Raw genomic sequence first — 13,417 nt, forward strand, 5'->3', positions numbered from 1 at the left:
AAGTCACTGAGAATTTTGGCACATAAAAATTTTGCACACAGCCTACAGTCCTAATGTCGCAGGGGATTCAGCTGCAGTTCTGAACGGGAGACACTTGGACCTTGCTATTTTTCAAACAGCATTGCTAAAAATTCCCTTGCTAAATTTTCAAGTCTTTTCATGTGTAATGGCTTTTAAAGCAATTTTATTCTTTACACTATTGATCCTTGAAAAAAAATGCACCTGCGAATGTCCATTTGGTGGCAACCGTATTTCATATAGCAAAAAAAAAAAAAAAAAAAAAAAAAAAAAAAAAAAAAAAATCATGAAAAGAAATCAAAAACAAAATCCCGGAAAAAATATATATATACACATTTATATATAAACTTAAAAACCTTGTACAAATGAGTTGTTATATATAAGATGCTTACACTAAAGGAAAAAAAAAACCCTTTATACAATGTTTCAAGGAAAAAAAAAGAAGAAAAAAACATTTAAAAAGGGACAACATACAGATACAACAAGCAATTTCTAAAGCAATAAATACTACTGGTCCAATAGCGTTGTGATACTTTTAATTGTTGAGTAGCGTCCCCTCCCCCAAAAGAACAACACCATGGAACAAGGTATATTAACACATTTTTTTAACCCTTTGTTTCTGTACATTTAAACAATAACAAGTAACATCACAATAAAGGTTGTTTCACACAAGGAAGAAAAAAAAAAAAGAAGTAGTAGCGGCACCGCATTCGTTGTGCCCTTAAAGATTTAAAAACCAGATGTAAAATGATTGGTTCGCAAGCTCGTATTTAATACAAATAATAAAGAACCAATGCCTCCGGCAAGGGCTGCTTCAAAATTGCTTCTTTTTTTTTTTAATTTTTAAAATCAGTCTTTAAAACTAAGCTATTGGAACTACATAACAATTATGTATATATATATATTTTTTAAACGCTACAAAGACTTTAAACAGCTGTTGATAAAAATTTTGGCAGAATCATGAGGCTTTTCTCATCTACATATTTAAAAAGGAGAAATTGAAATAAGAATGGGTCAAATATTGACCAATGAACTCGATAAAACATCAACTAATGTAGCCACATGGCACAAATTAAAAATGAAACCGAGAAACGACGACAAACAGCAGACGACAACAAGGAGGAGAAGAAAAAAAAAAAAAGAAAGAAAAGGAAAAAAAACCAAAACCCCAAATACCAACAGAATTCAATCCCCCCGAAAGGAAACCGAAAGGGCTAACGAGGCTAAAGCTATTCTAAGGACTTCGTTACAAGGGAGAGCGGCTGGGGCTGTGTCCCCGCCAGCGAGCTGTGGGAATGCAAGGAGGACGTCGAGGGCTGTGCGAGGGATGCGGCGGCGGCGGCCGGCGGGAGGGCGGCCGGCGGGTGGTCCAGGGCCCCGTTGGGGCAGCTGGCGGCGGGCAGGGCGCCGGGCTTGCTCGCAGCGCTCTCAGCGAGCACGAGCGAGGAGGGCGGCGGCATCATCACCAGGTGCGCCAGCGGGTCGGGCTTCAATGAGAGCGAGAGGGGTTGCGTTTGTTCAGTCTGTGGTTTCGAGTCTCTGGAGGGGGAGGCGAGCATGGCAGGGGAGGACGGAGGAGAGTCTAGTAAGCTTCCATCTGAAGAGGGTGGGCTGACGCAGCTGCCTTCACCTTGTATGTAGCGAACGCACTTTTTTTTTCTCCTAGAAACAGGGAGAGAGTTATCTGTGAATAAAGGGCAGAGATGCTGATGGAGACAGTCATCTACAGCAAAGAGCCGTCAATCAGCTACTCTGGGCTCTGCACGGGTGGCACCCTGGCCCCACGTGCCATCCTGGGGGTCTGGCTGGGTGTCCTCAGCACCGAGCCCACTCGGGAACCTCCCTTCAGCTAGCAGATTTGGAAAGGATTCACCAATTAATTGTCTCTTCATCCCCCTCCTCTTCAGGCCGCCTCCTTTCCTTATTTTAATGATCAGAAAACCAGATAAATGGGTTTTGAAACCCACTGTTCTAATCTACAAACTTTCCTCCATGGGGAAAAAAAAAAAAAAGTAATTTAATCCTCCTAAAATAAAAACCCTGTATAGCTGATGGCATCTCAAGATGTCCCATAATGCTGTCCAACTCAACGGGGCTATCACTACACCTGTGTCACCTGTAGTCTCTCACGATGCCCTGCCCTTGGGAGGCAAGAACAGCTGCAAACTACTGCTCATTGCTTTCTCCTCTGTTAAGAACCACACCAAATCCAGAAATGTCAGTCAGACAGGAGGGATATATAACAGAGAGAACGAGAGAGAGGGGAAATAAAAACAAAACGAACAAACAAAGCAAACAGAAGAAAAAAACAGGAAAAGAACAGGAAAAACAGAGTATGATCCAAAATAACAAGAATAACTGGTTGTGTGGCCTGCAGGTTGTGGCTTTAAATCGACTCAGTTTTACTTTTGGTTTTAGGGGATAGTGGTAGATTTGGGAAGCTGCTTGTCTGCATTTTGGGGAATTTTCCTCTGAGAGGCCATCCATGTAACTCCAGAGTGGGATCCAATTTCAGTAGGTGAAGAGCACGACGACAGGTACAAAGGTGAGGAGCAACATGGATCTTATTTCACATCGGGGGATACGAGAGTCTTGCAAGAGCTGCTCATCTTCAAGTAAATAAGTGACCCGACAGAGATCTTTTCTCCTCCCTCTGTCCACTGGATAATGTAAAGGAGCAATGAAAACAGATGACAGTTTCACACCATCTCTCTTGCCAAGCAGTAGGACAGAAGTAATGAGGCAAACAACCACAGCATCTGGCAGAACGATGTTCAGTGGCCACCTTTACCCTAAGCATGCTGGCTCTCCAGCTCTCCTATTCACAAGCACACTTCCCGTGGGAAGTGCTGAAGTGCTGTCACACAGCCCAAGGCATAGGACAAAGTCTGTCTAGAGCAGCTCTGCCACAAGAACTTTGGATGCTCAGCTAAGCTGAACAAAGCCACCCACACGAAGGAGGAGGTTGCTTTTCCTCTCCAGTGGATACGTCACCCCAACTCAGCAACTCCATCAGAGGGAGCGCCTGGTACAGCAGCTGAGTGTCATGGGGGACATTCCCCACTCCAGTAGGTGTCCCAGTTCCCCTGCTGGTCACCAGGGTTCTCCCTCTGTATCACAACTGCGTTTGGCTGGGTTAAACCAAGCTCTGCCCTCCAGGCAACAGGGACAGATGCTTCTCATCTGCAAAGGAGATCAAATCGGCTTGATCCTGGAGTTAAAACTATTGTATCCCATAGCCAGGAAGAGAACAACAATCCCAGCACCCCATCTTTCACCAGCTTCAGTGAGGGACCAGTGCTGTGACATCCCTTTCTCCAGAGACTCAGGTCTGCTCTCAGATTCTGCTCCATGTGCCATGTGGCAAGGTAAGGGGTTAGGGCTATTAGAGTTTTAACCACGTTAGCCTGCAGATCAATACATGCTAAAAACTAAAGACAACCATGCAACTTAAATGTTAAAAAGAAAGAAATAAAGATAGAAGACAGCAAGTGAAGGCTGTAAACCATGCTTTATTAGAGCAACGTTAAAAGACAGGAAAAAAAATTAATTTGGTGGGCTCCAAACAGACCTTGTTAATTCTTCTACCATGAACGAACAACACTGGGGGTCTCTGTCTCTCAGCTAAGGACAGTTCTGCTGCTCTTTCTCCCCTCTCCTCTCTCACCACTTCCTAGTTCAGCTGTGCAGCACTACCAGGGCCACAGCTCCTGTTTGGACCTTCTGTACAGCTCCAGTGGCAAAGCAGGACAGTTAAGCTTCACAAAGCTCACCTACATTACTTGTGTGGAAAGATGGATTCTTACAATTTGGAGAGACTGCAGGACTCTCTCTCCCTCCCCAAATTACAATTACTTGCAAGCAGAGCCCCAGGCTCTGCCTGCCTCATTGATGGGGATCCAAAAGTCATTCAGCTGGACTGCTCTGAACCTACAGGGCAGTGAATTATTTAACTGGAGGCAGTCTGAACTTAGTATGCCAGCATTTCAAACTTTAAAAGAAAATATTATTTAAGTTCTGTGGCCTGAAAGAAAGAGCTCCATGGCAAAGCAACCTTAAAACAGGTCTACCTGATCTTCTGACACTGCAGAGTTAACAACCTTTTTAAAACCAAACCCATTGCTCTGCTACCTGAAGTAATTTTCCTTTGACTAGGATTAAGGGAGCACATTGCTTCCTCTGCTAAACTCTTTAATAGTGTGGCCACTTTTAGTCTGAAAAGCTGTTTACTTAAATCACGATGGCTCAAGGGGGAGACATTTCCACAGTCTGTACCAATCACACCAGGTGTTACTGTGGTCATGCACCTGTCAGGATTAGGTGGGACAAAAAGCCCAGAGGGCAATGCCCCAAACCATGCAAGCCTAATTTTACCAGACTCGAAGACCATTAGGCAGCTCTGGTGAAGGGGAATAAGTAAAAATCTAAGGAACTACTTGTGCCTCAGTTTTGCTCTCCTAAAGGCTGGAACAAAAATACTACATATCCCTCCTCAGAAGCACTAAGGAGGATTATTCACTTGTGCATTGCTCTGAAAAGTGTTAACCTGCTACACCAACAGACCTGACTCCACATGTGCTGCCCCTGAAACTAGCCCTGGGACAGCACCAGGAAACCTGTAATGCTGCAATTCCCATGGGTGAAAGCCACAGAAGATGGCAAGGGTTTATTCAGTTGCTGTGGGCAAAGATGTCTGAGTTTTCACCACAGTAGCAAACTGCACATCTTTAGCACCTACATAAGGTGTGCTACAAAATACTACCGTGCTAGTAAATGCAATGTTATAATGGTTAGGACCAGAAATAGGAGAGAAATGCTTTAATACCTAGTGGTAAAATGCCTCCATGCATTAAAAAACAAAACAAAACAAGAAACCAAAACAAAAAGAAAAGCAGCTGACTCTGAATCAGTAAGTCTAAAACTCTCAGCTATACCACTGAAGATGTCCCTGATGCACTGAAAAGAATTCTGACCAAAATCTGGTGCAAGTTAAGAGAGGGTTTATGCTTCACATGTAACCTAAGCACTATACAGACCAAATAAAAAGCTTTCCTGATAATAAAATGTAGTTTTAAAAGTATCTTGCTTACTCAAGCAGCCAGGAAAAGATAAAGCAACACATACATGATGTGCCCCCAGTTCTGGCACTTGGCATGCAGAGCCTGACATGCTTCACATACTCTATCTCTAGACTACACAAATATCTGCTGATAGTGTGCAGCAAGCTAACCACAGAACAGAGCCTAACTAAACACAGCACTGGAGTCCTTCGCTAGCACGAGGCTCGAGCCTCCTGACACAGTGAAGTAGCTACTCAGCTCTTCTGGACTGAACCCTTCCCCTTTAAGCACTAAGAAATGCTGCTTTGCCAGCCTGCTTAACACATGGCCTGGTACTGATACCTAAACCCCAACACCCTGTACCTACCATGCCTCAAATGGGACAATACACAACCTGCAGAAGGCATTTTTGGTGCCTCCTCTGGTACAGTGACACACACCACCACCCTCAAACCGTGTTTTCCTCGACACTAAGTACAGACAAGACTGCGTGCATACACAAAATACGATGGACGTCTGAGCTACATTCTAAATGAGATGGAGCACATGGGACTGGCATGAGTAAGAGGGGAAAATGTGGGAGAGGGATCACTACACACAGAGTGTGGTTTGGGTTGAAATACCTACCATCATAATATTCCAAATTCAAAGACTGCTTGTATCAGAATAAAGAAACAACAAATTTAACCAAATGCGATCATATAAGGAAAAAGGAATGAGAAAAGAACTACTCGGTATCCCTCCACCAAGAAAGAAGTACGTACTGAGTTATACATGGAATTAAACTCCAGTAGAACATGGGCTGCCGGAATTTGGGCTCTCTGATGTCTTTCATCTCCTTTTAATGCTGGAAACTGTGCTACTAAAGTTGTAATTAGTTTTGTCTAGAGCTCAGACGTTTACAGCTCACTTGTTGGGATAAAATTTAAGAAAAAGTGTATTTTTGAAATGAAAAAAAAAAAGACTTCAGATCACTTAAAAAAAATTATATCTACATAAACCTTACTGAGGCATAGAAGCCAACAGGTAGCTATTTAATTTTTCAGATAATACCAAAAGAATGTATACAATATAAGCTGTAAACACTGGCTTTTACATCTCTAATCATGAGAAAAACACTAGTGCTGCAGATCCCAGAACCTTTTTAAAAAGCCTTTGCAGGCAGGGGACATAGACCCAAATGAAAGACAAAATATAAATGTCCAGCTAAACATTAATTTTGCTGACAATCTGGAAAAAAACCCAAAAAAAAAGCCAAAAATTTGCCAGCTTTAAGGACTTTGAGTTTTCTTGTTCCCAGTTCTACCACCAGGGAGAGGTTATTGGTAAAGAAAGAGAGAAAATGGCATTAAATTAGCAAGAAATTCCAAAGATCAAAGATTATTAGCATTTGATGCTGTGGGAGAGAGAAAGGTGGGGAGTGGGGAAAAAAGATTAAAAAAATAAAATCACACAAATGCACTAAGAGGACAGATTGCTTTTATTTCCCCAAAGGCCTAATGGGTAGTTTTATACCTGCATGGTTTGCACCATAAACTCTGTCGGTCAAGCCCGAACAATGCCCGACACTTCTTTGGAGTATTTGCATCTGTTAGCATAAGGTAAACACAAAAAATACAACACAATGGTGGATAGAGCTCATTTGGTCTGCGTCATCTTAGCTACAGCTACGTTCAGCTTTCAATCACCTCCGTTTTATTTGGTAATCTCCCCTCGTACCAAGGGCAGGAAGGAAAACAGGACTTTCACAATGAGCCAAAGGAAAACCAAAAAACCATCTCCGACACAGCCATGAGCCTGTGTGGTGTCGGTACCGCACTCAGGGCCGCGCTATCAAGGGCTTTGGGAGCAACTTTCCTTGGGTGGAGGCTTGGAAGGCAGGAGCGTGGTTGAGCCACGGATCAGATGGGCTTAAGGTTGATGCTGTTTTACAGTGGGTTTTTGGCTAGCAGCAGCAAAGAGGAAGGCAAAAAAAACCAAAACAAACCAACCAACCAACAAAGAAAAAAAAAAAAGCAAAACCCTTTCAGAGAGACGATAACTGATGGCAGTGTCCCACTCCCTTGTGTCTTCTAGATCACAACACAGAGCTACAAAGCAACAAGGCAGGAAAAAAAAGGGGAAAGTACCAAATAAACCAGCTGCAAATCAGCCATAGCGAGTCTGGGAAAACTATACACACCTGCAGGGGCCGCACCAGTTATTCTGTTGATCAAGGCCAAAGCGCGCTCGGCATTTCTTAGGAGCGCTCAGGTCTGAATGAGTTCAAGAAAAGCGAGCAGAAAAGGAAGAGAGGAAAAAAAAGAAAAGGGGAGAGGGGGGAGTGAGAGAGAGAGAGAGAGAAGGGGGAAAGAGAGAAAAGGGGAGAAAAAAGAGAAAGGTAAAAATAAGGAAAAATAAAAATAAAAAAGGGAATAAAAATCAATGTCCTTGTTATTAATTGCAAATATTGACTTTTGATTTAAAAGTTTAAAAAAAGTGATAATTACATTTTTATTCAACTCTTGAGATTAGCTGTTGCAATTAAAGCTGCAGTATCCCTTTATAAAGGACTGTTTCTTTCCCTTTTAAGAGAGCAGGTAGAGGAAAGTCATTGTGGTTGGTCTAGCAGGATATTTCAGGCAAGATTGATTTGGGCTGGATTTTTTATTCTCTTTTTTTTTTTTTAAAGGGGGGAAAAAAGGAAGAAAAGAAGCTGAGTATGGAAGTTAGATCCTGAACATGCTTTTTTCTTCAACTCAGATACAAAAAAAGAGAAAAAAAAAAAAAGAAAGGAAAAAAATAAGGAAATTATATCTCCTGGGATAATGCAGCTTTTGGAATAATATTCAATTTACTTGTTTTCATTAATTTGTATTTAAAAGAATGGATAAGAATAAGCAGATTGCGGAATGAGTATGTTAGCATCAGCCAGAAAATAAAATGTAAAGCATGGCAAGGTGCTGAGTTAGTACAGCTAGTGAATTGCAATGAATAGGCTTGAGCAGAAAGGAAAAAAAAAAAAAAAGATCCAAAACTAAAATAATAATAAAAAAATGCATATGCATGCTAATGTGAGAAGACTTAGTGGGAGCCATGAAAAATGCCATTAGATTAAGGAGGTTCATTACTGACTTGCTTCCATTCTTTATCAGTCTCTTTAAAGAAATACTGCATATTCAATTTGCACAGTTAGTACAACTCTTGCGTTATTTTTACTGTATTACTGTTTTAATAGCAATTGTTACAAAAACAAAAAAACAAAATTAAAAAATACTATCAAACATAATAGATATAAAGATATATAGATAATAAATACTGTCAAAACGTGTGGATGGTATTTTTTTCTTAATGTCATAAGTGTTTAATGTTAAAATCTATAATGGCAGGAAAAAAAAATTAAAAAGCAGTTTATAAACTATTTTAAATGACTCAAAATGACATTAGCACCTGTAATCGGAGGAAGTGAAAGGCAAGGATTTAGGAAACATTCGCTGTGTTCTGAAAAAAAAGAACAAATTATACAAAGGCTTCAAAAAAACTAAGTTAGGGCTTCTTCAAGATCGACTATGAGATTGCCTATGCAGTATTTCTAATTTCCTATATAGAATGGCAAACCTCCTTAATTTAAAATGGGTGCGATTTACCACTGTAAGGCATGCATCAGGACATCCAGGGACAGCCCAAATTAATACCACACGCACACAGCCACGCACGCACGCACACGGATGCGCGGAGGAAGCGGACAACTGGATAAACGATGGCACAGGCATTACAGCTACGGCTCTGCGGTTACAGGCTCGGCAACTACCACGGACAAACTCAGCTAATGCCACACGAGGAGGCTCTGACATGCAATGGCTGGGTTACTAGTTTTAGAAGGGCGTAACGCGTGAATAATTGGAGTGCATTTAAAAAAAAAAAGCTGTCTAGCATAGGGACCGGCTCCCCTGAGGCCAGGAGACCTGTGCCCACCTCCCCCGTACCTACAAGGGTCACACCGGGATTGCCACACTTCCACTAAGCAAGAGGTTTAGACTTATTTTTACTTACCATTGGTCTCTCCTGGCTGCTTATCCCTTTTCCTCTTCTTCTTCTTTCCCTGCAGAAAACATATACAAACGAGAAGGATTAAAATAAAACCCCAAACAAGTGTCCTTGCAAAAGGGCACCGAGCAATGAGGCTGGAGTAGGAAGCTCCCAAGGAGGGACACCAAAGTGTGACACTGGCTCACCCTCAGTGCAGGGAAGTTTGGGGGGCCCCAAGGAGATGCTGCACCCTGGGATTGACTCTGCCTGCCTTCTCTGTGACTTTTCAGACAGCCTCACTGCAGCCCCCCAGTGCTAACACCCACCAAGGCCACAGGCAGCTGGGGCAGGGGCAGAAGGACTTGCAAGATGCTGCTTTTGAGCCAAGATCATCATGAAGCCAAAAACATTTGACATGTGTATGCTCCTGCATGCAGAATTTTCAAGAATCATTTGTGGTTATGTATTGGTGGGGCAGGGAAGGGAAGGAGAGGGAGTTTAGAGTGGGGAGAGTGAGGTCAGACTGAGCCCCTGGAGTTCCTCAGCACCAAAACCCAAGCATTCAAGCAGACAAGGAAGCCATAGTAATGAGCAAATCCTAACCTGCAGTTTTATAGTTCCAGTGGCAACTTAAAAAGCAATGCCAGTACAAGAAAAAAAAAAATCCAAACATAGCCAAGACCCTTCCCACATTTTGCTCTATCATAAGGAAGAAACCAGTAGTATTTTGCCAAACTCTATCCCTTTCCCAAACACTGTACCACAAGATGATGAAATTTGTTACAGTTTTTGACTGGAGGGAGAAAAGCTCTTTCTGTTTCCCTCCAACAGTGTGGTAGAGGACAACTGGGAGCCCAACTTCTGTGGAAACACAGTAATTATTTTCCAATAGAAAAAATGAAAAGTAATAAGCATAGCTCAAGAGAGAAAAGCCATTTTTCCAAGAAAATTTTTCTAACACTGAGGTACAGAGTTTGCAGCACAGTACAACAAGCCCAGTGTACGCAACAGAGTAATTTCATTTTCACAGTTCCCCAGATGCTAAAAGCAACAACTTTTGAGCCAGCAATGCCAGCCATGAACAGCACAAGAGATCCTGGCTTTTGAAGACATGGTAGTAAGAGCAGCTGGTGAGAAGACAGAGCAGCAGTCCCTCAAAGGGCAACAAACACATCTTGGAAGAAGGAATCTCACAGCACTTTTGAAGGGCTAGACATATCTGGGAAAGCCAAGAGGTTCTCCCACAGAGTGGGCATCTTTCTCAGTAGATGGATCCCAGATACATGGTTAATATGGGCTTCAGCATGGCACATCCACCTTCGGGATGCTCCCTATGATGGGTTTCCTGGAAGGTACTAGTAAAAAATTCCCCCAAAACGAATGTAGGATATTGATTCATCATTGTCCTGTTTTTCCTCCACAAAGCTGGCCTTGTGGTATGGGGCTTCTGTACTCATCCCCCCTTACTTGCTCAGGGTTGTAAACTGCCATCCTGTTGTCCAGGCTGTTCCAGGATTATGAGATCCCTCTGGAGATGTAAAAAGCTGTGTGCACTGTCCATCTCAAAGGAATGTTAAACAACATGCACATAATCCTGTAGCCTGGATGCTGATGACAAATGATTTCAGACACCTCTGAGGTAATTTTTTGGGATATGGAAATTGTCAATTGCTAGAGCAGCCATCAGTCTAACATGACAGGCAGACAAGCATTGCTCCTAAAGCTCCTTGAGAACAGAAGAGAGAAAACCACGGTATCTTGAAATCCACGTATCACATAAAGATGCAAGAGGCTCAGACTGCTCCATCTATATTGATCTAGATTGACAGTAACTCTGCGAAAATCAGTGAATTTTTTCCAGCTTTCAACAATGTAACCAAAACCAGACAACTGCCTCAAGATCATAAGCCTGACTTTTATTTAATCTCAAGGAGGCCACTTGCATAATTAACAGGCTGCATCTGTAGCAAATTTGCTTAATTTTTGCAGTACATTTGGGAATTCAAGGACTATTTCAGTTTGAGACCTTATAACTTCTTCACTCGAGGGTCAGCCAGAACAAAAGTCAGGAGACACCTGCCTTTCACAAGCTCTTCAAACCAGGTATTAAAGTACTGTAATGCCTTTAGGGAGCAATCTGTTAAAAACACCAGATTTACAGGAATGTCAGCCAGGGACCAGGAATTTCTCATTCTTTTTCAACACAAGTTTTTTAAACTGTTCCTAACAAAGAATGGACAGAGGTCCCATCAACTTCTTTATACCCTTTTCAAAGGAAATAGAGAGACGAATCAACTGGTTTCCTTGTTCCATTTCTGTGCTACAAAAGGATATTTGACTATGTAGGTAAATTAATATATAGACTTAAGGAAAGAACTGTGGCAGCAGTTTTTCAAGTGCTCTGCAGGAGACACCACTTTGCCTCGGATTGTCCTTCCAAGACATGAGCAGTTTGTAACATTTTCTGTCATCATATTATACAAATTTTTATGCTGCAAGTAAATATGGATGTAAACACCTGCTACCCATTTTGGCAGCTCCCTCTCCAGAGCCAAACCAACATGGGTTTTGATGGGACTGCAGAGTTCTTTGGTACTAATTTTCTAGACAACCAGTGGGTGAGGTGACTGGACCCTCACACACTTCTGAGTCCAGCACTCAGCACTGCTAAACATCTTATATTAGATCTCAGGAAGAGCCAATGTGCCTTGTGACACCAACAAGCCATGAGGCTGAAAGCTGCATTTCCTGAATGCACTGCTCCTGTCTCTGAAGACCTGGGCTATAGCTGGCCTTATCCTTGAGCCTGATGTGATGTGCTTAACAATTTAACCACTTCAAGCAGCCCAAAGTCACTCCCCTGCTAGATGTGTGAAAGGCTCAAGACCCTACAAACGGCTGCGGGAGGAGGGGCACTCAGGAGAGCTGTGAATGGACCAGGAGAGGAGACATAAATAAATCCTGCAGATGATGCAAAGGTACCATGCTCTCCTCAGGCAGGAAGGTTCCCCCTGAAGGTCACTTGGGGGTACAGCATCAAGCCTCTGGGAAAGCACCGGCTTTCTCATCCTGTCCTTTTTAGCTTGAGAAGAAAGGGTTTCTCAGTGTTCACACAGTGAGGACAAAAGTAAAAGGTCCTAAACACTGAGGCTTTGTACATGCCCATCTGTCGGTGGCACAGTCACTGCACAGAATGAGCATTCCCGAAACCTCAGTCAAGCCTGCACTCCCTTTTGAACACCCAAGACGATGATACTGCACAGTGCCGAGGAACTACCTCGAGCCTATGGTCTGACAGCCTCAGGCCAGACTGTGCTGAAAAGAGAAGGAAAATGTGCTAAGCAGGAGCTGTGCCTCATCAGGCTTAAAAAGGTCTCCTCTGAGGAGCACAGAATCAAGAATATTCTGAACTGGAAGGACAGTCGAGCATGCACAGCTATACCTGCAATGACCACGGAGGGAGAGCTGAGCCCAGTGGAAAGAAAAGATGATCAAGAAAACAGAAGGATTTGAAAAAATGTCCTTAAGTACATATTGCCAAATAAGTGAGCATGTGTATTCTCCACCACTGACACAGCAGAAGAGCGTAGAGAGCTGCTGCTGCTGCTCTGGCTTCACTGCAGGCTCTGAACTGGCTTCTTCACACCCACACATGTAAAAGTGCAGAGGCAAATATTGTCATATATGACAAAATAGGATATTTGTGGTAAAACAGGCAGTGATGATGATGGGGATTGAAGAGACAGAGTTCAACAAAGCCATAATGTGTAACTCTACACAAAACTGATATCAATCTTAGAGCTGTTGGTCCCCAAACCTGCTGGGAAGTCTGACTAGAAGGCAGGGAGCATGGTTTCTTACAGAGTTAGAGACCTTGAAAGTTATAGGTGATTTTTATTTAACTTTAAAAAAAGATCAAGATGCTGCTATAATCCTATTAAAAAGGGTTTAGAGCTCTCACCAATCCACAAATCTGTCAAGAATTTATGGGCTTAGGCTTGCAAACACTTATTACCATCTGCACCGCTTACCCTTCATGGAAGGAGCTATACAGTACTAGGGGTTATAAAGCTGCCCTTATGCTTTTTAACAGACAGAAAATTCTACCATGTCTAGCTCAAAAACAGGCTTTCTGCAAAGTGGAGGGAGGAATCAATCTTAAAAACAATCCATGAATTGATCACAAATTCCAATATGCTTTTTAAAAAATGAGGAGGGTAGGGGGGAACAAAAGGTAATATGGGCATGAAAAAGAAACATAAACAAAATATACAACTGTAGAGCATGGAATAATTCATTTAACCCCACTTAAGAGTAAGACTTTCAAACAT

General features: G+C 42.4%; 1 protein-coding gene across 25 annotated transcripts in view; it reads right to left on the bottom strand.

Annotated features, from left to right (window-relative positions):
• Positions 1 to 299: 299 nt before the first annotated feature.
• The window catches only part of TCF7L2 (transcription factor 7 like 2), a 172,539-nt gene continuing 159,421 nt past the window's right edge, over positions 300 to 13,417 (bottom strand). For 6 of the 25 annotated variants that reach the window (XM_039554037.1, XM_039554036.1, XM_039554031.1 and 3 more), the window contains 4 exons: positions 9,111 to 9,159; positions 8,508 to 8,558; positions 7,261 to 7,333; positions 300 to 1,680 (listed from right to left, as the gene is read on the bottom strand). In XM_039554037.1, the coding sequence (XP_039409971.1) occupies positions 1,248 to 1,680; positions 7,261 to 7,333; positions 8,508 to 8,558; positions 9,111 to 9,159 (606 nt within the window). In that variant the 3' untranslated portion in view covers positions 300 to 1,247. Of the gene's footprint in view, positions 1,681 to 5,704; positions 5,731 to 6,593; positions 6,667 to 7,260; positions 7,334 to 8,507; positions 8,559 to 9,110; positions 9,160 to 13,417 lie in introns of those variants that run through there. The other 19 variants (XM_039554047.1, XM_039554045.1, XM_039554043.1 and 16 more) reach the window with 12 other exon arrangements.

This window comes from Corvus cornix, chromosome 6 (genome assembly GCF_000738735.6).
Source record: "Corvus cornix cornix isolate S_Up_H32 chromosome 6, ASM73873v5, whole genome shotgun sequence".
In the NCBI taxonomy this organism is placed as follows: domain Eukaryota; kingdom Metazoa; phylum Chordata; class Aves; order Passeriformes; family Corvidae; genus Corvus; species Corvus cornix.